We start from the raw sequence: 25,993 nt of genomic DNA, 5'->3' as shown, positions 1-25,993 counted from the left end.
AGGTATCAGGTTCGTTTTGAACAACCATTAACAGTAAGTGAAACAGTAACTACAAGGAAAGTACTAAACCTCATGCAAAATGACACTAACTCTTACCCTCCCACAGCCCAACTCCCACTACAACCTACCCTATACCTTCCACAGCCCAACTCTAAACCTTCCACAGCCCAACAACCTACCCTATACCTTCCACAGCCCAACTCTAAATCTTCCACAGCCCAACTCTAAACCTTCCACAGCCCAACTCCTATTACAACCTACCCTATAACTTCCACAGCCCAACAACCTACCCTATACCTTCCACAGCCCAACTCTAAACCTTCCACAGCCCAACTCTAAACCTTCCACAGCCCAACTCTAAACCTTCCACAGCCCAACTCCTATTACAACCTACCCTATAACTTCCACAGCCCAACAACCTACCCTATACCTTCCACAGCCCAACTCTAAACCTTCCACAGCCCAACTCTAAACCTTCCACAGCCCAACTCCTATTACAACCTACCCTATAACTTCCACAGCCCAACAACCTACCCTATACCTTCCACAGCCCAACTCTAAACCTTCCACAGCCCAACTCTAAACCTTCCACAGCCCAACTCTAAACCTTCCGCAGCCCAACTCTAAACCTTCCGCAGCCCAACTCTAAACCTTCCGCAGCCCAACTCTAAACCTTCCGCAGCCCAACTCTAAACCTTCCGCAGCCCAACTCTAAACCTTCCGCAGCCCAACTCCTATTACAACCTACCCTATAACTTCCACAGCCCAACAACCTACCCTATACCTTCCACAGCCCAACAACCTACCCTATACCTTCCACAGCCCAACTCTAAACCTTCCACAGCCCAACTCTAAACCTTCCACAGCCCAACTCTAAACCTTCCACAGCCCAACTCTAAACCTTCCACAGCCCAACTCTAAACCTTCCACAGCCCAACTCTAAACCTTCCACAGCCCAACTCCTATTACAACCTACCCTATAACTTCCACAGCCCAACAACCTACCCTATAACTTCCACAGCCCAACAACCTACCCTATACCTTCCACAGCCCAACTCTAAACCTTCCACAGCCCAACTCCTATTACAACCTACCCTATAACTTCCACAGCCCAACAACCTACCCTATACCTTCCACAGCCCAACTCTAAACCTTCCACAGTCCAACTCCCACTACAACCTAATCATCAGCGTGGTCTTGAAGAAGTATTTCAGGTGGGACAGTTGCACATGGGATGTCTGGGGAACAGGGACCTGATCTAGAACTTGGAGGAATTGGAGATGCTAGAGAACAGGTACTGCTCTTAGGCACATTCTTGCATAGCTTCTTAAACATGACATCAAGGCGAGGTTGTTTCATAAGTTTTGACCTTTCCCTGTACAGTTTTTCTTTCATCAAGTGAAAATGCATTAGCTCTTGTTCTGTCACAAAGTACTGTTGTTCTAGTCCTTTGATTAGCTCACTTATCATCTCAATCAGCTTGTCAATACCAGTGGGGATTTCAATAACATTTTCGTCTTCACTGTCACCATCGTCACTTTCAGTGATTTTTGCAGGATTCAAAACCATATCTATAATTTCAGAGTCAGTACAGTGACGCACAACAGGTGTTTCAACGTCAACCTCCATCCACTCTGCCAGATTTCCTTCGTTCAGCCTACTTGATAGGTTGTTGGCAGCAGTTGCAGTACAAGTTTTTGCATATTCAAGTAACTCAAGAACACATTCATCATCATTTGCTACACGAAATCCTGTGAAGGCAATACTGGGATCTTCATCAGGTGCATTTTCAAACACCATGGCAGGCCACAACTTATGCCAACCATTCTTTAGTGTTAACGAATTTACATTCTCCCAGGCACTAGCAACAAACCAAAGTACATCTTTCATGTTAAAGTCTTTGATAAACGACTCAATAGGCTTGCCTGAATTCACCACATCTAGCATGCGTTTCATGAAAAGTGTACGATACTTGGCCTTCATAGAGCGCAATATTCCTTGATCTTGTGGTTGGATAAGAGATGTACAGTTTGGTGGTAAGTATGCTGTAAACACGTTATTCTTGTGCAGCAGTTCAGCTCTAGGGTGAGCTGAACAGTTGTCCAGAATAAGAAGGATTTTGCAGTCCTCTGATAGGCCTACAGATGTGCAGTGTGCTCTGGCTTCTGCCACAAAATACTTTTCAAACCACTCTAGCATTAACTCGGTGGTAATCCATCCATTTTTATTTGCACGATAAATTACAGGATACACTTTAACACCTTTTAAAGCCCTAGGGCATTTACTTTTTCCGATCACTAGTGGCTTGCATCGGTGAGTTCCGGCAGCATTGGAGCAACCTAGGACAGTAACTCTGTCCTTAGATTGTTTAAACCCTGTGGGGGCTTCTTCATCCTCCATTGATAAAGTTTTCCTAGGGGTACATCGCCAATACAGTGCAGTTTCATCGGCATTATAAACTTGCTGGGGGGAGAGGTTTTCATCAGCCACAAGCTTTGCAAACTCATCCACATAGTCATCAGCTGCTTCATGGTTTGCAGACCGTTTTTCACCACACACTTTACGCATTGAAATTCCATGACGTGTCTTAAACCTATGCAGCCATCCTTCACTGTAATCACACTCATAGTCAAGTTTTAGTGCTTTATGATACAACTTAGCTTGTTCCTGTACCATGATGCCTGACAAGTCTACACCATCACTCCGACGTTGTCGAAACCATTCCAACAACACTCGATCAAGCTCAGTGCTTTTACCAGATTTCATAGTTTTCCTAATGCTCATTTGCTTCTTAGATTGACTTTCTGCAAAGAACTGTAATATTTTCTCCCTGTGTTTTTTTATGTCATACACTGTTGAGGAACCGAGACCGTATGTATCACACAGCTTCTTCACTGAAACACCGCGGTCCAGTTTTCGTAATATCTCAACTTTTGCCTGCACCGATATAGACTTGTGTTTACGCTTTATACCTGTACCATCACTGTTCTTGGAAGGCATAGCAGCACTACTGTCACTTGAACTGTCTGCGGACGCCATAACAGCCCCACTCTTGCTTGCTGTGTCACCTGCAGTGCCCTCAGAAGCTGTACTCACTGACACTTGTGTGCGCTGTGTCTTCCGCCCATGTGCGGTACTTGCTGTGACCTTGGACGCCATAACAGCCCCACTGTTGCTTGCTGTCACCTGCAGTGCCCTCAGAAGCTGTACTCACTGACACTTGTGTGCGCTGTGTCTTCCGCCCATGTGCGGTACTTGCTGTGACATTGGACGCCATAACAGCCCCACTGTTGCTTGCTGTGTCACCTGCAGTGCCCTCAGAAGCTGTACTCACTGACACTTGTGTGCGCTGTGTCTTCCGCCCATGTGCGGTACTTGCTGTGACCTTGGACGCCATAACAGCCCCACTGTTGCTTGCTGTGTCACCTGCAGTGCCCTCCGAAGCTGTACTCACTGACACTTGTGTGCGCTGTGTCTTCCGCCCATGTGCGGTACTTGCTGTGACATTGGACGCCATAACAGCCCCACTGTTGCTTGCTGTGTCACCTGCAGTGTCCGTGGAAGCTGTACCCACTGACACTTGCGCGTATTGCGTGTTACGCCCATGCGCAGAAAATGTTCCGGATTAAAGGATGTCTCTAACCCCCTTTAATCCGGACAAATCAAAATTGTCCGGATTAAAAGAGGTTCCGGATCATCGGTTGCCGGAAAATCGGTGGTGTATCCTGTTTTAACAAAGACTTCATAGCCTATTGTAATACATATGCAGCGCTGCTGTATTCCCTTTATCAATAAGAGTTGAATCATGAGCTTTTATCCAGTGACCCTGACATTTCCGTGTTCAGGGAACATCACTGTGGCAGCAAAGTTACTCACTAGGCTATGGAGCCTACCTTTTGACTCTCATTTGTGTGCCCCCCCCGTGCTCAGTGTACCGTTCTCTATACACGGAGCCGGCTATGGTGGAGAGGGAGCCCAAGCGGCATCGAGGGCCGGGGAGCGCGCTGTATAGAGCCGTGGAGCGGCCTATGCATAAAACCATGTGGCCGACGCGGCTCAGAGCGGCGGGGGAGACAGCCAAAGCAGCGGCGCTGGAAGCGGCAGCGGGCGGCTGAAGGCAGCGGCGGGCGGCCACATACACACAGTATCCCACACAGTGGGGCGGCAGCGTGAGCTGACCGCCCCGTTCAACATACGTGGACCCTGTGGTGAGGGCTATGACGGGCCTTCTCTGTAAGTTCCGTCCAGCCTTTACTGCAGGTTTTAGTCCTGCACGTGGTAGTGAGGGAGCTCTTTTTAGAGAGGTCCGACACCCACAGCTGCTAAAGCAGCCTTCACTATCCCAGACCCACGCCTATTGGAAGGGGGAAGGGATGTGGTAAATGGTTGAAAAAAGAAAAAACTTAGAAAAAATTCCAATGAAATATGGACATCTCCACAAGCCTTCTAACTATGCCGAGCACAGAAAAAACACTGAGGTACTCAGGATTATGGAGGGGAGGTGTAGTTTCAAAATTAATTTATTCAGTGCCATCTTCCTGTGGAAGCCGTCCATATCCCAAGAGTACTCCAGTGACCCCTAGTGGATGAAAAATAAATATTGCCTATAATTACCTTCAGGCTGTGTGTATAAAGTGTATATGAAACATAAATGCATTCTGTGCTTTTTCTTGGGTCCCATCACCATGATATCTCATTAAGGTATGCAATTATTCCAAAAATAAGAATTTACTTACCGATAATTCTATTTCTCATAGTCCGTAGTGGATGCTGGGGACTCCGTAAGGACCATGGGGAATAGCGGCTCCGCAGGAGACTGGGCACAAAAGTAAAAGCTTTAGGACTACCTGGTGTGCACTGGCTCCTCCCCCTATGACCCTCCTCCAAGCCTCAGTTAGGATACTGTGCCCGGACGAGCGTACACAATAAGGAAGGATATTGAATCCCGGGTAAGACTCATACCAGCCACACCAATCACACCGTACAACCTGTGATCTGAACCCAGTTAACAGCATGATAACAGAGGAGCCTCTGAAAAGATGGCTCACAACAATAATAACCCGATTTTTGTAACAATAACTATGTACAAGTATTGCAGACAATCCGCACTTGGGATGGGCGCCCAGCATCCACTACGGACTATGAGAAATAGAATTATCGGTAAGTAAATTCTTATTTTCTCTAACGTCCTAAGTGGATGCTGGGGACTCCGTAAGGACCATGGGGATTATACCAAAGCTCCCAAACGGGCGGGAGAGTGCGGATGACTCTGCAGCACCGAATGAGAGAACTCCAGGTCCTCCTCAGCCAGGGAATTAAATTTGTAGAATTTAGCAAACGTGTTTGCCCCTGACCAAGTAGCTGCTCGGCAAAGTTGTAAAGCCGAGACCACTCGGGCAGCCGCCCAAGATGAGCCCACCTTCCTTGTGGAATGGGCATTTACAGATTTTGGCTGTGGCAGGCCTGCCACAGAATGTGCAAGCTGAATTGTACTACAAATCCAGCGAGCAATAGTCTGCTTAGAAGCAGGAGCACCCAGCTTGTTGGGTGCATACAGGATAACAGCGAGTCAGATTTTCTGACTCCAGCCGTCCTGGAAACATATTTTCAGGGCCCTGACAACGTCTAGCAACTTGGAGTCCTCCAAGTCCCTAGTAGCCGCAGGCACCACAATAGGTTGGTTCAGGTGAAACGCTGAAACCACCTTAGGGAGAAACTGAGGACGAGTCCTCAATTCCGCCCTGTCCGAATGGAAAATCAGATAAGGGCTTTTACAGGATAAAGCCGCCAATTCTGACGCGCGCCTGGCACAGGCCAGGGCCAACAGCATGACCACTTTCCATGTGAGATATTTTAACTCCACAGATTTAAGTGGTTCAAACCAATGTGACTTTTGGAACCCAAAAAACTACATTGAGATCCCAAGGTGCCACTGGAGGCACAAAAGGAGGCTGTATATGCAGTACCCCTTTTACAACGTCTGAACTTCAGGGACTGAAGCTACTTCTTTTTGGAAGAAAATTGACAGGGCCGAAATTTGAACCTTAATGGACCCCAATTTCAGGCCCATAGACACTCCTGTTTGCAGGAAATGTAGTAATCGACCCATTTGAATTTCCTCCGTCGGGCCTTACTGGCCTCGCACCACGCAACATATTTTCGCCAAATGCGGTGATAATGTTTTTCAGTTACATCCTTCCTGGCTTTGATCAGGATAGGGATGACTTCATCCGGAATGCCTTTTTCCTTCAGGATCCGGCGCTCAACCGCCATGCCGTCAAACGCAGTCGCGGTAAGTCTTGGAACAGACAGGGTCCTTGCTGGAGCAGGTCCCTTCTTAGAGGTAGAGGCCACGGATCCTCCGTGAGCATCTCTTGAAGTTCCGGATACCAAGTCCTTCTTGGCCAATCCGGAGCCACTAATACAGTGCTTACTCCTCTCCATCTTATAATTCTCAGTACCTTGGGTATGAGATGGCAGAGGAGGGAACACATACACTGACTGGTACACCCATGGTGTTACCAGAGCGTCTACAGCTATTGCCTGAGGGTCCCTTGACCTGGCGCAATACCTGTCGAGTTTTTCCCAACGGTTTATAATCATGTGGAAGACTTCTGGGTGAAGTCCCCACTCTCCCGGGTGGAGGTCGTATCTTCTGAGGAAGTCTGCTTCCCAGTTGTCCACTCCCGGAATGAATACTGCTGACAGTGCTATCACATGATTTTCCGCCCAGCGAAGAATCCTTGCAGCTTCTGCCATTGCCCTCCTGCTTCTTGTGCCACCCTGTCTGTTTACGTGGGTGACTGCCGTGATGTTGTCCGACTGGATCAACCCCGGCTGACCTTGAAGCAGAGGTCTTGCTAAGCTTAGAGCATTGTAAATGGCCCTTAGCTTCAGGATATTTATGTGAAGTGATGTCTCCAGGCTTGACCATAAGCCCTGGAAATTCCTTCCCTGTGTGACTGCCCCCCCAGCCTCGCAGGCTGGCATCCGTGGTCACCAGGACCCAGTCCTGAATGCAGAATCTGCGGCCCTCTAGAAGATGAGCACACTGCAACCACCACAGGAGAGACACCCTTGTCCTTGGTGACAGGGTTATCCGCTGATGCATCTGAAGATGCGACCCGGACCATTTGCCCAGCAGGTCCCACTGGAAAGTTCTTGCGTGGAATCTGCCGAATGGGATTGCTTCGTAGGAAGCCACCATTTTTCCCAGAACCCTTTCATTGATGTACTGAGACTTGGCTCGGTTATAGGAGGTTCCCGACTAGCTCGGATAACTCCTTGACTTTCTCCTCCGGGAGAAACACCTTTTTCTGGACTGTGTCCAGGATCATCCCCTAGGAACAGAAGACGAGTCGTCGGAATCAGCTGCGATTTTGGAATATTGAGAATCCAATCGTGCTGCCGCAACACTACCTGAGATAGTGCTACACCGACCTCCAACTGTTCCCTGGATCTTACCCTTATCAGGGAATCGTCCAAGTAAGGGATAACTAAAATTCCCTTCCTTCGAAGGAGTATCATCATTTCGGCCATTACCTTGGTAAAGACCCGGGGTGCCGTGGACCATCCATACGGCAGCGTCTGAACTGATAGTGACAGTTCTGTACCACAAACCTGAGGTACCCTTGGTGAGAAAGGTAAATTGGGACATGAAGGTAAGCATCCTTGATGTCCCGAGACATCATGTAGTCCCCTTCTTCCAGGTTCGCAATCACTGCTCTGAGTGACTGAATCTTGAATTTGAACCTCCGTATGTAAGTGTTCAAGATTTTAGATTTAGAATCGGTCTCACCGAGCCGTCCGGCTTCGGTACCACCACAGTGTGGAATAATACCCCGTTCCCTGTTGCAGGAGGGGTACCTTGATTATCACCTGCTGGGAATACAGCTTGTGAATGGCTTCCAAAACTGCCTCCCTGTCAGAGGGAGACATCGGTAAAGCCGACTTTAGGAAACGGCGAGGGGGAGACGTCTCGAATTCCAATTTGTACCCCTGAGATATCCCTTGAAGGATCCAGGGGTCCACTTGTGAGTGAGCCCACTGCGCGCTGAAATTCATTGAGACGGGCCCCCACCGTGCCTGATTCTGCTTGTAAAGCCCCAGTGTCATACTGAGGGCTTGGCAGAGGCGGGAGAGGGCTTCTGTTCCTGGGAACTGGCTGATTTCTGCAGCCTTTTTCCTCTCCCTCTGTCACGGGGCAGAAATGAGGAACCTTTTGCCCGCTTGCCCACGAAAAGACTGCGCCTGATAATACGGCGTCTTCTTATGTTGAGAGGCGACCTGGGGTACAAACGTGGATTTCCCAGCTGTTGCCGTGGCCACCAGGTCTGAAAGACCGACCCCAAATAACTCCTCCCTTTAATAAGGCAATACTTCCAAATGCCGTTTGGAATCCGCATCACCTGACCACTGTCGTGTCCATAACCCTCTACTGGCAGAAATGGACAACGCACTTAGACTTGATGCCAGTCGGCAAATATTCCGCTGTGCATCACGCATATATAGAAATGCATCTTTTAAATGTTCTATAGGCAATAATATACTGTCCCTATCTAGGGTATCAATATTTTCAGTCAGGGAATCCGACCACACCAACCCAGCACTGCACATCCAGGCTGAGGCGATTGCTGGTCGCAGTATAACACCAGTATGTGTGTAAATACATTTTAGGATACCCTCCTGCTTTCTATCAGCAGGATCCTTAAGGGCGGCCATCTCAGGAGAGGGTAGAGCCCTTGTTCTTACAAGCGTGTGAGCGCTTTATCCACCCTAGGGGATGTTTACCAACACACCCTAACCTCTGGCGGGAAAGGATATAATGCCAATAACATTTTAGAAATTATCAGTTGTTATCGGGGGAAACCCACGCATCATCACACACCTCATTTAATTTCTCAGATTCAGGAAAACTACAGGTAGTTTTTCCTCACCGAAAATAATACCCCTTTTTGGTGGTACTCGTATTATCAGAAATGTGTAAAACATTTTTCATTGCCTCCATCATGTAACGTGTGGCCCTACTGGAAGTCACATTTGTCTCTTCACCGTCGACCCTGGAGTCAGTATCCGTGTCGGCGTCTATATCTGCCATCTGAGGTAACGGGCGCTTTAGAGCCCCTGACGGCCTATGAGACGTCTGGACAGGCACAAGCTGAGTAGCCGGCTGTCTCATGTCAACCACTGTCTTTTATACAGAGCTGACACTGTCACGTAATTCCTTCCAACAGTTCATCCACTCAGGTGTCGACCCCCTAGGGGGTGACATCACTATTACAGGCAATCTGCTACGTCTCCACATCATTTTTCTCCTCATACATGTCGACACAAACGTACCGACACACAGCACACACACAGGGAATGCTCTGATAGAGGACAGGACCCCACTAGCCCTTTGGGGAGACAGAGGGAGAGTTTGCCAGCACACACCAGAGCGCTATATATATACAGGGATAACCTTATATAAGTGTTTTTCCCCTTATAGCTGCTGTATCTTTAATACTGCGCCTAATTAGTGCCCCCCCCCCTCTTTTTTAACCCTTTCTGTAGTGTAGTGACTGCAGGGGAGAGCCAGGGAGCTTCCCTCCAACGGAGCTGTGAGGGAAAATGGCGCCAGTGTGCTGAGGAGATAAGGCCGCCGAGAAGGGGGCGGAGCCTATCTCCCGTTTTTCTGTGAATTCTGGCAGGGGTTAAATGCATCCATATAGCCCAGGAGCTATATGTGATGTATTTTTAGCCATCTAAGGTGTTTATATTGCGTCTCAGGGCGCCCCCCCCCAGCGCCCTGCACCCTCAGTGACCGGAGTGTGAAGTGTGCTGAGAGCAATGGCACACAGCTGCGGTGCTGTGCGCTACCTTATTGAAGACAGGACGTCTTCTGCCGCCAATTTTCCGGACCTCTTCAGTCTTCTGGCTCTGTAAGGGGGCCGGCGGCGCGGCTCTGGGACCCATCCATGGCTGGGCCTGTGATCGTCCCTCTGGAGCTAATGTCCAGTAGCCTAAGAAGCCCAATCCACTCTGCACGCAGGTGAGTTCGCTTCTTCTCCCCTTAGTCCCTCGGTGCAGTGAGCCTGTTGCCAGCAGGTCTCACTGAAAATAAAAAACCTAACTAAACTTTTCACTAAGCAGCTCAGGAGAGCCACCTAGTGTGCACCCTTCTCGTTCGGGCACAAAAATCTAACTGAGGCTTGGAGGAGGGTCATAGGGGGAGGAGCCAGTGCACACCAGGTAGTCCTAAAGCTTTTACTTTTGTGCCCAGTCTCCTGCGGAGCCGCTAATCCCCATGGTCCTTACGGAGTCCCCAGCATCCACTTAGGACGTTAGAGAAATACGGAAAAATCCGATATCCAAAATACTTCCGGTACCAAGCATTTTGGATAAGGGATACTCAACCTGTATTTTGTAGACATGACTCACATGTATTTTCTTTATGTACACACACACATATGAATACAATTAAGGGGCTAATTCAGGTTGGATCGCAAATAGCGATCCAACTAGAATTTTTGCGGTCGGCCCATGCGCAGCGCCCGTTCTGTGCATGTGCCCGCACGTTCTGCGAGGGGCCAAAGAAAATGCGATTGCCTCTGCCTGTCATTCAGGCAGAGGCGGTTGAGGGGCAAGGCAACACTCCTTTTCCGGGGAGTAGACGGAGCGTTGCAGGGGCGGAGTGATGCGAACGGTAGGTGGTGCGGCGCGAACAGGGGCGTGATCGCGGTGGCTGCGTGACGTCACATGCAGCCCCTGTGATGTTTAAGATGGTGCCGGGTCTCCTGCGGCCGCAGCTATGCTGCGCTGGCAAGAGGGATCAATAATTTTGACGATGAAGCAGGTCCCCAGCATGTGATCCAAAGGCTAGCAAATTCTGCTGCTTAGCAGAATTTGCTATCCTTACTGAATTAGCCCCTTAGTCCTCAAATTGTTGCGGCAGTCACGCCAAAGAGTGCTTCTTGGCACGCCAGGCGTGAGAATCTTCTAGCATCGGGTGTCTTAATTGCCAAAAATTTGTCTTAGTCACAACACAATGTGACTAGGATGCACGAGGATTAATTTGGCATGTTTGATACATGACACTTGTATATTTGTGTGCAACTGGGTCTCTGAATCTGTACATGAAGTGCTAAAATACAAACGCCGGAGCCTTTTTCCAATACAAGTTCATACTGTTCCGTATACAAACTCAGTCACACACAATATGCAAGTTGCTTTCTGCAATGCTGAAGAAGCCTTGGATCAGGCGAAATGAGTAGACTGCGGATTGAATCGAACTCCGCTAGCATCTGTGCCATGGCGCTGCGGCTGTCTGCTGTCAGACCTTCAGTGATCCCACTATAGCACCAATGGGAAATGGATCCCACTAGAGCACCAATGGTGAGAAGCACCTGATCTTGAAGCCAGAATCCGTACCTCGCTACAGGACAAAGCACCATACCCGAAACCGCACCAACAGTAAGACAGGCTACTGTCATTTACATGGTCAACGGTTATAAGAATCTGCAAAGGGGTTATTATTATAAGGACTGACTATAAACTTTCTAGTCTGAATTATGGAAAGTAGGTAAAGAAAACACCTACCAGTGGAACAGACTTTGTCATCTTTCAGTAAATGCTCTTATAAAGTCCTTTAAACAGTGGAGTAAAACGCCTTTGAGCATTTCTTCTGTCAGCACAGCATTACCTTTACCAATATTGGTCAACTTATATGTTGTTTGTCATGTGTTTCTTTCACTGTTTATGTATACCGGTATTAGGTCACCCATATTTAGATACGGTGTTTCTTCAGAACTAGTATTCTTAATATTATGAACATTTTATAAATAAAATATATGGATTTTTTAATCATATGAATTGCACATTATTTCCACAACAGCAAGTTTAGTATGCGTTAAAACCCTCTCCCCTGTACACTATACAAGTGTCACAGCAAATTAATCAGCACAGACTCCTGGTGGGTCCTGGCCACACTTCATTGCAACCTTGATGCATTTTTGGCATAAAGAATCCGGACGTTAGAGTTGCACGGGACCTGGCGTATGCATCTTGCGCTGCATGGAGTATTGAGGCTAGATGTATGAGGCCTCTTCTATACAGTCATACACAAACGTTTATTTTTAAACCAAAATGGTTATCAGACTTGCAGTACTGTATGTTTGGCAACTTTAAGATATCAGTGAGAACAGTATATTTAGTATAATACTGCATTAGTATTTAAACATAGAAATAATCGTAACTTGCCTTTTGTTCAGTAAGTTGTGAGTTGACCCCATCACTTTCCTCTATATTGAGCAAATTTACCTCACTATAAAAACAAAACAAAATGTTTCATTAATACATGTGCAACTACTAGTATTATAACCATCAAGCTGGGTATCGAAACGCATTAAATGCCACGATATTAAGGGTGTGGTATAGCTCATAGACAGTTAAAAGATAAGACAGTCATTAGTTAGACACTATATGGTCGACAGTCAAAAGTCAGACAGGGTCAAAAGTCAGACAAAAAAATATATAATTTTGTTTTTTTGCAGTTTTAAACATTTTTAACCCAAATTTAGTCAAATTCATTCGCTCACCACAACTTTATTAAAAGGTAATAGTTTGTGACATGGATAGTAAATGAGGTAAAAGTTGTAAAAAAACACATTTAAAAAAAACAACTTTTTTTTGCGTCTGACTTTTGACCCTGTCTGACTCTTGACTGTCGGCCATATAGTGTCTAACTAATGACTGTCTATCTTTTAACGGTCTGTCTATAGAAAGGAACCAGATACTAATACCACAAATGCTTAGAATATACTCCTAATGCATAAGGTTATTGTGGTGCATAGCATGGGTAACTTAAACTACGGCCCAGATTTACCAAGCCTTGCAGAGTTATAAATTGCACGGTGATAAACTACCAACCCACCAGCTCCTAACTGGCATGTCACAGGCAGTGCTTGAAAAATGAAAGTTAGGAGCCGATTGGCTGGTACTTTATCACCGTGCAATTTAACACTCTCCAAGGCTTGATAAATCTGGACCTTAGTGCCTTAAATAAGTTAGACTTCAAGACAGCCTCACAAAGACATGCTCTGCAGCACTGTTGGCATGCCATGCAGGTCTGCACATAAGACTCAGGTCATAATAGGAAGTAAGCAGCTAGTCAGTGCTTCCTTTTGTCTAAGATGAGGAAGCATCCTTCTGTACATGCAGATGAAGTCTATGCTCTGATTGGTGTAGGTGGTTATAAAAGAGATAATGTCCCAGATTTGTCAAGCCTTGGAAAGTGATAAAGTAACAACCAACCAGCTCCTAACTGCCATGTCACAGGCTGTGTTTAAAAAATGACAGTTGGGAGCCGATTGGCTCGTAGTTTATCACTGTAGTATTTATCACTCTGGCCCAATGCCTTCTTAGAATTTGACAGACGAAACAGCTTTAGTACTTTAAGTATAAGCGTCCACTTTTTGTGGTTTTGCTTGAAAGATCTTTTGGAACGTGTCAAAAAAGATGCTGCAGCTTTAATGAAGTAATGCATCGAGGGTATTTCCAAAAGCAGAATATTGAAATGCACTGCAATACATTTACGGTTAATACTGTACATATTGATTACATTTATTGTATTCACATCGCAGGCCACACTTCACAAAAGTCTCACTCACTTGCAAAGGCAAACACTGTGCTGCAAAGCAATATGTCTATTTCTGATACTTATGTAATTCCACACCCGGTATAATGGGCAGGATTTTAGATCAAGAACAGAGCCTGATAAAAGGGGGGGATAGGGGGGGGGCAGGGTTCACTGTACACCAGGCTCTGTCAAGGGACCACCCCGGCCGGAGCACCATAATGGGCCATACACACGCCGGAATGTGCCGCCGAGGTGCCCGACTGCCGATACGGCCGACCCAGTGGTGGGGAAAGGGGGGCGAGTTTCTTCACTCCATCACCCGGCCCCATAGCCCTACATGCTAATATGGACGAGATTGTCCATATTGGCATGCATGTATAAGCGACCCGGCACAAGCAATGAACGAGCGCGGGGCCGCGCATCGTTCATCGTTGGTGTCTACACACTGAGTGATATGTATGAGTTCTCATTCATTAATGAACGAGAACGTTCATATTGTTCAGTTAGATCTTTAAGTGTGTAGGGCCCATAATATCACCAGCAAAAGAAAAAACCTAACAACCAGAACACAAGCAGAAGTGTGCGCAGTGTAGAGACACAAAAACATCAGATTTCATGAGCTGCTGATGAAGCTTGCCAACCAGAGGAGATAGGAGGGGGGACAGGGCTGTAAGCGACCCATGGATCACAACATTTCTACCCCCCCCCCCCCTCCCCCTCAGCAGGCTAGATTTAGTGTCTGTGTCCTGTGCCACCCCCGTCCCTCCCCACACAGAGCACACTGCTGCACTAACACTTGCACTGTCCAGTCCCATAGTGGTAAAGTGGAAGCTGGCAGGATGACAAGTGAAGGTGGTGCTGACCAGATGTGGAGGGGCGGAGGATTGGGGGCAGGGCCCTCCTGCCTTAAGTGCCCCGGGCCCCTCCAAGGCTTAATTTGGCCCCGATCAAGATTATTTAAAACTTACACCCTAAAACCCTTATATGTTGTTAGCAGTAAACAATGAAAGCCAGGACTTCCTGGGTATGCCTATCAAAACTACAAAACTAGCCCCCCCCCCCCTCCCCCACTTGTGAGTGTCTGGCGTTCTCTTTGGTGGTGACCAAGGATTTAGGAAGACTAATTTAAATTCTACTTGCTGTGAAACAGGTATGAATAAATGTTTTGTCTTTGGTAACCCAGTTCATTATACTGGTGGCATAGAGCCCCAGCACTTTGTAACTATGCCTCTGGTAGATATAGAGCAGGGGTGGGGAACCTTTTTTCTACCAATGGCCATTTGGATATTTATTAAATCCTTTGGGGGCCATAAAAAAAAGTTAAAAATTAGCCTGCCCCCAGTCATCAGTTATGCCCCCAGTTGTTATGCCCCCAGTCACTTGTGGTGCCCCATTAGATATGCCCCCAGTCACTTGTTGTGCCCCATTAGATATGCCCCCTCTAGTAGCGCCGCTAACACACACACACACACACACATTTAAAAAATCAAAACAAAACAAAACATTAACCAGCCCCGCTCCTGCTTCCACTGCACTCTGCCTGGCCGCCCGCTCCTCGGAACTATGGGAAAGACCCATAGCACACAGCTGCACACTGTCCGAGCCGGAAGCCTGAGCTTTTCAGCTGCCGATGAGGGAAGGAGCCGGCGCCCACTGGTAATACAATCTCAGCGGGCGCACAGCATCTCCCTCGGTTAGGTGAGCCTGGCCGGGACGGATCAAGTGGCTTTGTGGGCCTTATACGGCCCGGACGGATGAAGTGGCTTTGTGGGCCTTATACGGCCCGGACGTTCCCCACTCCTGATATAGAGCTGGAGTCCTACACTGAATCATTCAGTAACAATAAAAGCTATTGCAACATTTGTTAAATAAAAGACCATGATAAAAATGATCATTAGTATAATGACTGAAACATTGCTCAATAAAAACATTTGCAATCTCACATAAAACAGGTATACAGAAGCTTGTAGAACAGCAGATACGACCAAGCAAATATGGGTGTGAATTACTGTTAAGGTATTAAAACAAAAATCTCTTCAGATCTCTGAAAGCACAGTGTGCATCCTGGCATTGTAGTAGTCTCACCAGGATGGCATCTACAGCTGCTAAAGTTCCTTAATAACGGAGGAAGATTTATACCCCTTTTACACTCGCATGAAAATCCCGGGATTTTGCACGTGAACGCGCATCATCCCGGGTTTTTTGTCAGTGTGAAAGGGTACAGGGACAATTTCCCGGGTCGAGCATCCCGGGGATTTCAACCCAGGTCTCGACCAGGGTTGGTCCCGGGACCGTCCCGGGAAGCTGTGTAGTGTGAAAGGGTCCGTCCCGGGATTCACTATCCCGGGACTGTTAAAAGGACTCGGATTGGAGCTTTCTTGGGCTCAGAAAAGATGATGTCATCTTTTCTGAGCCCAAGGCCATTTCTAATGACATACTTATGCATTTGCAGGGATATCCCGGGATCAGTGTAAATGGGGCTGTCCCGGGTCGATCCCAGGTCTTAGTGCAGTGTGAAAGGGGTCAGTCCCGGGAATGCATCCCGGGAAGCATCCCGGGAGTGAGAGTGTAAAAGGGGTATAATTTGAAGTAGATTTGGGCTGATGCAAGAGTATAACGTGAACATAAGTGGCAACTTTCCAGGCCTGAGCGTTCTACACAATAGTCTGCATAATGGCAGCTGCTCCGTGCGTCTGCTCAGTGTATGGAAAGCAGCTTCAGTTAGATTTGCAATAGTTTATAGTAGCTAAAATATGCAACACTGCAGTTTCCTAAGGTGTGTTCTTTAATAACCTGCTTTAATAAATTGTTACATTTAGTCATTTTTGCTTCAGTATGTCACATTTTTGTTAAATATTAAAATGTTTAGGGCGTTTGTTATCAGGGTACAGAGTAACCCCCTCCCCCCTTTTTTCCCCCCCAGTTAGCTGGTACGTTTATCCTTTGGGTCAGTTGATTCTGATTTGGCGGTAAAAGGAGAGGGGAAAGGGGACTTGGGCAAACCCATGCTGCACTACAGGTGGGACAGATGCAACATGTGCAGAAAGATTTTTGGGTGTGTACAAACTGACAAATTGCAGTGCAAAAATAAAGCTGTTTAACATGTGTGGGCTACATGCAAAATCAGCCAGTATTTACCCTGCAGAGCAAAAACTATAAATATATTTGCTCCACTTGAACGGCAACATGGTTTGTTCCAGATACAAAGTTACTTCCTATTTTGCTTTACTTCCAAATCAGAATCAGGCCATGAGAGCCCAAGTTATTTTTTCTGTTTGTACTTGATGTAATTTAGCGTAAACTACAGTAAAACGTCAGCTCAATTTACAAAAATTAAAAAGAAAATCATTCTATTAGCTATAGGGGTATATGCAATTGCGGTCGAATTCCCGAAAATGTCGAAAAACGGGACATTTTCGCCCAAAAAAAAATAAAAAAAAAAATCGACAATGCAATTCAGTACTTTTCCTCAAAAAAACGGCCATTCCAAATTCGACTTTTTGAAATTCGACATTTGTCAAATTCGACATTTCTGCAATGGTACAGATGCGGCATTTCGACAAAAGTATATTCAATTGAAGATTGTAAATTCGACAACAGTGCTTTTAGACAGTAAAATCGTCATTTTCAATCCGCCACACTTTGCTGGCGGAATCTAATAAAAAATTTTAAAACATGTTTTTTTTATTGGTAATAGCATATCTATTTATATTAGAAGGGATTAGGTACTTGGTTTGTCTATTTAGAAGGCACAAGTATTATTTATATATTTTTAAAAATATATATATTTTTTTAATGGAATGGGGTAAAAATCTGAAAAAAAAAATGGCGTGGGGTCCCCCCTCCTAAGCATAACCAGCCTTGGGCTCTTTGAGCCGGTCCTGGTTGCCAAAATACAGGGGGGGGGGGGAAATGACAGGGGATCCCCTGTATTTTAACAACCAGCACCGGGCTCTACGCCTGGTCCTGGTGCAAAAAATACGGGGGACAAAAAGAGTAGGGGTCCCCCGTATTTTTTGTACCAGCACCGGGCTCCACTAGCTGGACAGATAATGCCACAGCCGTGGGACACTTTTATACCGCTCCCTGCGGCCGTGGCATTAAATACCCAACTAGTCACCCCTGGCCGGGGTACTCTGGAGGAGTGGGGACCCCTTCAATCAAGGGGTCCCCCCCCCCAGCCACCCAAGGCCAGGGGTGAAGCCCGAGGCTGTCCCCCCCATCCATGGACTGCGGATGGGGGGCTGATAGCCTTGTTGAAAATGTAAGAATATTGTTTTTTGCAGAAGAACTACAAGTCCCAGCAAGCCTCCCCCGCAAGCTGGTACTTGGAGAACCACAAGTACCAGCATGCGGGGGGGGGGGGGGCAACGGGCCCGCTGGTACCTGTAGTTCTACTGAAAAAAAAAAAACAGGACACAAACACCGTGAAAGTATAACTTTATTACATACATGCCGGCACACATACTTACCTATGTTGACATGCCGACTCTGGCCACGTCTCCGATGTCGACGTCCGGGGTACCTGAAAATAAAATTATACTCACCTGATCCAGTGTCCGGTTCTTTTATTGTAATCCACGTACTTGGCAAAACAAAAAAAACGCATTTACCCGAACCAGACGGACTGAAAGGGGTTGATTGTCCGGCCGCCTCATGTCGTCAAACGACTGCTTTAGCGTGTTGACACTATCCCGTAGTTCCATAAATAAAGGCATCCATTCCGGTGTCGACTCCCTAGGGGGTGACATCCTCATATTTGGCAATTGCTCCGCCTCCACACCAATATCGTCCTCATACATGTCGACACACACGTACCGACACACAGCAGACACACAGGGAATGCTCCTAACGAAGACAGGACCCACTAGCCCTTTGGGGAGACAGAGGGAGAGTTTGCCAGCACACACCAAAAGCGCTATATATATATCAGGGATAGCCTTATAATAAGTGCTCCCTTATAGCTGCTTTGTTATATCAATTTATCGCCATAAATGTGCCCCCCCCTCTCTGTTTTACCCTGTTTCTGTAGTGCAGTGCAGGGGAGAGACTTGGGAGCCGTCCTGACCAGCGGAACTGTGAGAGGAAATGGCGCCGTGTGCTGAGGAGATAGGCCCCGCCCCTTTTCTGGCGGGCTCGTCTCCCGCTATTTAGAGAAATCAGGCAGGGGTTAAATATCTCCATATAGCCTCTAGGGCTATATGTGAGGTATTTTTAGCCTTTATAGGTAATCATTTTGCCTCCCAGGGCGCCCCCCTCCCAGCGCCCTGCACCCTCAGTGACTGCCGTGTGAAGTGTGCTGAGAGGAAAATGGCGCACAGCTGCAGTGCTGTGCGCTACCTTTTGAAGACTGCAGGAGTCTTCAGCCGCCGATTCTGGACCTCTTCTGTCTTCAGCATCTGCAAGGGGGCCGGCGGCGTGGCTCCGGTGACCATCCAGGCTGTACCCGTGATCGTCCCTCTGGAGCTTGATGTCCAGTAGCCAAGAAGCCAATCCATCCTGCACGCAGGTGAGTTGACTCCTTCTCCCCTCAGTCCCTCGCTGCAGTGATCCTGTTGCCAGCAGGAATCACTGTAAAATAAAAAACCTAGCTAAACTTTTTCTAAGCAGCTCTTTAGGAGAGCCACCTAGATTGCACCCTTCTCGGCCGGGCACAAAAATCTAACTGGAGTCTGGAGGAGGGTCATAGGGGGAGGAGCCAGTGCACACCACCTGATCGGAAAAAGCTTTACTTTTTGTGCCCTGTCTCCTGCGGAGCCGCTATTCCCCATGGTCCTTTCAGGAACCCCAGCATCCACTAGGACGATAGAGAAAACCCTTTAGTTAAACAATAACTATATACAAGTATTGCAGACAATCCGCACTTGGGATGGGCGCCCAGCATCCACTACGGATTACGAGAAATAGAATTACCGGTGAGTAAATTCTTATTTTCTCTGACGTCCTAAGTGGATGCTGGGACTCCGTAAAGACCATGGGGATTATACCAAAGCTCCCAAACGGGCGGGAGAGTGCGGATGACTCTGCAGCACCGAATGAGCAAACTCTAGGTCCTCCTCAGCCAGGGTGTCAAACTTGTAGAATTTTGCAAATGTGTTTGACCCCGACCAAGTAGCTGCTCGGCAAAGTTGTAGAGCCGAGACCCCTCGGGCAACCGCCCAAGAAGAGCCCACCTTCCTCTGGAATGGGCTTTCACTGATTTAGGATGCGGCAGTCCAGCCACCGAATGTGCAAGCTGAATCGTACTACAGATCCAGCGAGCAATAGTCTGCTTTGAAGCAGGTGCACCCAACTTGTTGGGCGCATACAGGATAAATAGCGAGTCAGTCTTTCTGACTCCAGCTGTCCTGGAAACAGATTTTCAGGGCCCTGACTACGTCCAACAACTTGGAAGCCTCCAAGTCTTTAGTAGCCGCAGGCACCACGATAGGTTGGTTCAGATGAAAAGCGGATACCACTTTAGGGAGAAACTGGGGACGAGTCCTCAATTCTGCCCTATCCATATGGAAAATCAGATAAGGGCTTTTACATGACAATGCCGCCAATTCTGATACACGCCTGGCCGAAGCCAAGGCCAACAACATGACCACTTTCCACGTGAGATATTTCAAATCCACGGTTTTTAGTGGCTCAAACCAATGTGACTTTAGGAAATCCAACACCACGTTGAGATCCCAAGGTGCCACTGGAGGCACAAAAGGGGGCTGAATATGCAGCACTCCCTTAACAAAAGTCTGAACTTCAGGTAGTGAAGCCAGTTCTCTCTGGAAGAAAATCGATAGGGCCGAAATCTGGACCTTAATGGAACCCAATTTTAGGCCCATAGTCACCCCTGACTGCAGGAAGTGCAGAAATCGACCTAGCTGAAATTCCTCCGTTGGGGTCTTCCTGGCCTCACACCACGCAACATATTTTCGCCAAATGCGGTGATAATGGTTTGCGGTCACATCTTTCCTAGCTTTAATCAGCGTAGGAATGACTTCCTCCGGAATGCCCTTTTCCTTCAGGATCCGGTGTTCAACCGCCATGCCGTCAAACGCAGCCGCGGTAAGTCTTGGAACAGACAGGGCCCCTGCTGTAGCAGGTCCTGTCTGAGCGGCAGAGGCCATGGGTCCTCTGACATCATTTCTTGAAGTTCCGGGTACCAAGCTCTTCTTGGCCAATCCGGAACAATGAGTATAGTTCTTACTCCTCTTCTCCTTATTATCCTCAGTACCTTTGGTATGAGAGGAAGAGGAGGGAACACATAAACCGACCGGTACACCCACGGTGTCACTAGAGCGTCCACAGCTATCGCCTGAGGGTCTCTCGACCTGGTGCAATATCTTTCTAGCTTTTTGTTTAGGCGGGACGCCATCATGTCCACCTGTGGCCTTTCCCAACGGTTTACCATCATTTGGAAGACTTCTGGATGAAGTCCCCACTCTCCCAGGTGGAGGTCGTGCCTGCTGAGGAAGTCTGCTTCCCAGTTGTCCACTCCCGGAATGAACACTGCTGACAGTGCTAACAGGTGATTTTTCCGCCCATCGGAGAATCCTTGTGGCTTCTGCCATCGCCGTCCTGCTTCTCGTGCCGCCCTGTCGGTTTACATGGGCGACCGCCGTGATGTTGTCTGACTGAATCAGTACCGGCTGGTTTTGAAGCAGGGGTTTTGCCTGACTTAGGGCATTGTAAATGGCCCTCAGTTCCAGAATATTTATGTGCAGGGAAGTCTCCTGACTTGACCATAGTCCTTGGAAGTTTCTTCCCTGTGTGACTGCCCCCCAGCCTCGAAGGCTGGCATCCGTGGTCACCAGGACCCAGTCCTGTATGCCGAATTTGCGGCCCTCTTGAAGATGAGCACTCTGCAGCCACCACAGCAGAGACACCCTGGTCCTTGGAGACAGGGTTATCAGCCGATGCATCTGAAGATGCGATCCGGACCACTTGTCCAATAGGTCCCACTGAAAGGTTCTTGCATGGAACCTGCCGAATGGAATTGCTTCGTAGGAAGCTACCATCTTTCCCAGGATCCGCGTGCAGTGATGCACCGACACCTGTTTTGGTTTTAGGAGGCCTCTGACTAGAGATGACAGCTCCTTGGCCTTCTCCTCCGGGAGAAACACTTTTTTCTGTTCTGTGTCCAGATCCATCCCCAGGAACAGTAGACGTGTCGTAGGGATCAGCTGTGACTTTGGAATATTTAGAACCCAGCCGTGCTGTTGTAGCACCTCCCGAGATAGTGCTACCCCGACCAACAACTGCTCCCTGGACCTCGCCTTTATCAGGAGATCGTCCAAGTACGGGATAATTAAAACTCCCTTCTTTCGAAGGAGTATCATCATTTCGGCCATTACCTTGGTAAAGACCCTCGGAGCCGTGGATAGACCGAACGGCAACGTCTGGAATTGGTAATGACAATCCTGTACCACAAATCTGAGGTACTCCTGGTGAGGATGGTAAATGGGGACATGCAGGTAAGCATCCTTGATGTCCAGTGATACCATGTAATCCCCCTCGTCCAGGCTTGCAATAATCGCCCTGAGCGATTCCATCTTGAACTTGAATTTTTTTATATATGTGTTCAAGGATTTCAAATTTAAAATGGGTCTCACCGAACCGTCCGGTTTCGGTACCACAAACATTGTGGAATAGTAACCCCGTCCTTGTTGAAGTAGGGGCACCTTTACTATCACCTGTTGTGAATACAGCTTGTGAATTGCCTGTAACACTGCCTCCCTGCCTGAAGGAGTGGTTGGTAAGGCAGATTTGAGGAAACGGCGGGGGGGAGACGTCTCGAATTCCAGCTTGTACCCCTGAGATACTATTTGAAAGATCCAGTGATCCACCCGTGAGCGAGCCCACTGATTGCTGAAATATTTGAGACGGGCCCCCACCGTACCTGGCTCCGCCTGTGGAGCCCCAGCGTCATGCTGTGGACTTAGAGGAAGCGGGGGAGGACTTTTGCTTCTGGGAACTGGCTGTATGCTGCAGCTTTTTCCCCCTACCTCTGCCTCTGGGCAGAAAGGACGCGCCCTTAACCCGCTTGCCCCTATTGGGCCGAAAGGACTGTACCTGATAATACGGTGCTTTCTTTGGCTGGGAGGGAACATGGGGTAAAAATGTAGACTTCACAGCTGTTGCTGTGGAAACGAGGTCCGAGAGACCATCCCCGAACAACTCCTCACCCTTATAAGGCAGAACTTCCATGTGCCTTTTGGAATCTGCATCTCCTGTCCACTGCCGAGTCCATAACCCTCTCCTGGCAGAAATGGACATTGCACTAATTTTGGATGCCAGCCGGCAAATATCCCTCTGTGCATCCCTCATGTATAAAAGTGCGTCTTTAATATGCTCTACGGTTAGCAATATAGTGTCCCTGTCTAGGGTATCAATATTTTCCGACAGGGAATCTGACCACGCAGCTGCAGCACTGCACATCCATGCTGACGCAATAGCTGGTCTCAGTATAACACCTGTGTGTGTATATATAGACTTCAGGATAGCCTCCTGCTTTCTATCAGCAGATTCCTTCAGGGCGGCCGTATCCGGGGACGGTAGTGCCACCTTCTTTGACAAGCGTGTGAGCGCTTTATCCACCCTAGGGGATGTTTCCCAGCGTGACCTATCCTCTGGCTACTGGTAGTTTTTTCTCTCCAAACATAATACCCTTTTTTGTGGTACCGGGGGTAACATCAGAAATGTGCAATACATTTTTCATTGCCTCAATCATGTAACGTGTGGCCCTATTGGAAGTTACATTAGTCTCATCGTCGTCGACACTGGAGTCAGTATCCGTGTCTGACATCTGAGGTAGCGGGCGTTTTAGAGCCCCTGATGGCTTTTGAGACGCCTGGGCAGGCACAGGCTGAGAAGCTGGCTGTCCCATAGTAGGTATGTCGTCAAACCTTTTATGCAAGGAGTCGACACTGTCGCGTAATTCCTTCCACAGAACCATCCACTGAGGTGTCGACCCCGCAGGGGGTGACATCACATTTACAGGCATTTGCTCCGCCTCCACATAAGCCTCCTCATCAAACATGTCGACACAGCCGTACCGACACACCGCATACACACAGGGAATGCTCTGACAGAGGACAGTACCCCACAAAGTCCTTTGGTGAGACAGAGAGAGAGTATGCCAGCACACACCAGAGCGCTATAGAATACAGGGACTAACTGAATTATATCCCCTTATAGCTGATTATATATATACACACACACACACACACACACACACACACAAAATATATATATATATAATAAGAATTTACTTACCGATAATTCTATTTCTCGGAGTCCGTAGTGGATGCTGGGGTTCCTGAAAGGACCATGGGGAATAGCGGCTCCGCAGGAGACAGGGCACAAAAAGTAAAGCTTTACGATCAGGTGGTGTGCACTGGCTCCTCCCCCTATGACCCTCCTCCAAGCCTCAGTTAGGATACTGTGCCCGGACGAGCGTACACAATAAGGAAGGATTTATGAATCCCGGGTAAGACTCATACCAGCCACACCAATCACACTGTACAACCTGTGATCTGAACCCAGTTAACAGTATGATAACAGCGGAGCCTCTGAAAAGATGGCTCACAACAAATAATAACCCGATTTTTGTAACTATGTACAAGTAATGCAGATAATCCGCACTTGGGATGGGCGCCCAGCATCCACTACGGACTCCGAGAAATAGAATTATCGGTAAGTAAATTCTTATTTTCTCTATCGTCCTAGTGGATGCTGGGGTTCCTGAAAAGGACCATGGGGATTATACCAAAGCTCCCAAACGGGCGGGAGAGTGCGGATGACTCTGCAGCACCGAATGAGAGAACTCCAGGTCCTCCTTAGCCAGGGTATCAAATTTGTAGGATTTTATAAACGTGTTTGCCCCTGACTAAATAGCCGCTCGGCAAAGTTGTAAAGCCGAGACTCCTCGGGCAGCCGCCCAAGATGAGCCCACCTTCCTTGTGGAATGGGCATTTACATATTTTGGCTGTGGCAGGCCTGCCACAGAATGTGCAAACTGAATTGTATTACACATCCAACTAGCAAAAGTCTGCTTAGAAGCAAGAGCACCCAGTTTGTTGGGTGCATACAGGATAACAGCAAGTCAGTTTTCCTGACTCCAGCCGTCCTGGAACCTATATTTTCAGGGCCCTGACCACATCTAGCAACTTGGAGTCCTCCAAGTCCCTAGTAGGCGCAAGACACCACAATAAGCTGGTTCAGGTGAAACACTGACACCACCTTAGGGAGAGAACTGGGGACGAGTCCGCAGCTCTGCCCTGTCCGAATGGACAAACAGATATGGGCTTTTTTTGAGAAAAAAAACCACCAATTTGACACTCGCCTGGTCCAGGCCAGGTCCAAGAGCATGTTCACTTTTCATGTGAGATGCTTCAAATCCACAGATTTGACTGGTTTTAAACCAATGTGTTTTGAGGAATCCCAGAACTACGTTGAGATCCCACAGTGCCACTGGAGGCACAAAAGGGGGTTGTATATGCAATACTCCCTTGACAAACTTCTGGACTTCAGGAACTGAAGCCAATTCTTTCTGGAAGAAAAATCGACAGGGCCGAAATTTGAACCTTAATGGACCCCAATTTGAGGCCCATAGACACTCCTGTTTGCAGGAAATGCAGGAATCGACCGAGTTGAAATTTCTTCGTGGGGCCTTCCTGGCCTCACACCACGCAACATATTTTCGCCACATGTGGTGATAATGTTGTGCGGTCACCTCCTTTCTGGCTTTGACCAGGGTAGGAATGACCTCTTCCTGAATGCCTTTTCCCTTAGGATCCGGCGTTCCACCGCCATGCCGTCAAACGCAGCTGCGGTAAGTCTTGGAACAGACATGGTACTTGCTGAAACAAGTCCCTTCTTAGCGGCAGAGGCCATAAGTCCTCTGTGAGCATCTCTTGAAGTTCCGGGTACCAAGTCCTTCTTGGCCAATCCGGAGCCATGAGTATAGTTCTTACTCCTCTACGTCTTATAATTCTCAGTACCTTAGGGATGAAAAGCAGAGGATGGAACACATACACCGACTGGTACACCCACGGTGTTACCAGAACGTCCACAGCTATTGCCTGAGGGTCTCTTAACCTGGCGCAATACCTGTCCCGTTTTTTGTTCAGACGGGACGCCATCATTTCCACCTTTGGTAATTCCCAACGGTTTACAATCATGTGGAAAACTTCCCCATGAAGTTCCCACTCTGCCGGGCGGAGGTCGTGCCTACTGAGGAAGTCTGCTTCCCAGTTTCCATTCCCGGAATGAAACACTGCTGACAGTGCTATCACATGATTTTCCGCCCAGCGAAAAGTCCTTGCAGTTTTTGCCACTGCCCTCCTGCTTCTTGTGCCGCCCTGTCTATTTACGTGGGCGACTGCCGTGATGTTT

At 47.9% G+C, this 25,993-nt stretch overlaps 1 protein-coding gene across 3 annotated transcripts in view; it reads right to left on the bottom strand.

Annotated features, from left to right (window-relative positions):
- SENP6 (SUMO specific peptidase 6) overlaps positions 1-25,993 on the bottom strand; it is a 343,996-nt gene that overhangs the window by 305,980 nt on the left and 12,023 nt on the right. For all 3 annotated transcript variants that reach the window (XM_063916838.1, XM_063916835.1, XM_063916837.1), the window contains exon 3: positions 12,238-12,301. In XM_063916838.1, coding sequence (XP_063772908.1) covers positions 12,238-12,301 — 64 coding nt within the window. The remainder of the gene's footprint in view (positions 1-12,237; positions 12,302-25,993) is intronic.

Source organism: Pseudophryne corroboree, chromosome 4 (assembly GCF_028390025.1).
Source record: "Pseudophryne corroboree isolate aPseCor3 chromosome 4, aPseCor3.hap2, whole genome shotgun sequence".
NCBI classification, from domain to species: domain Eukaryota; kingdom Metazoa; phylum Chordata; class Amphibia; order Anura; family Myobatrachidae; genus Pseudophryne; species Pseudophryne corroboree.
The sequence above is the reverse complement of the archived record's forward strand: the minus strand, read 5'-3'. Positions and strand labels throughout refer to the sequence as shown.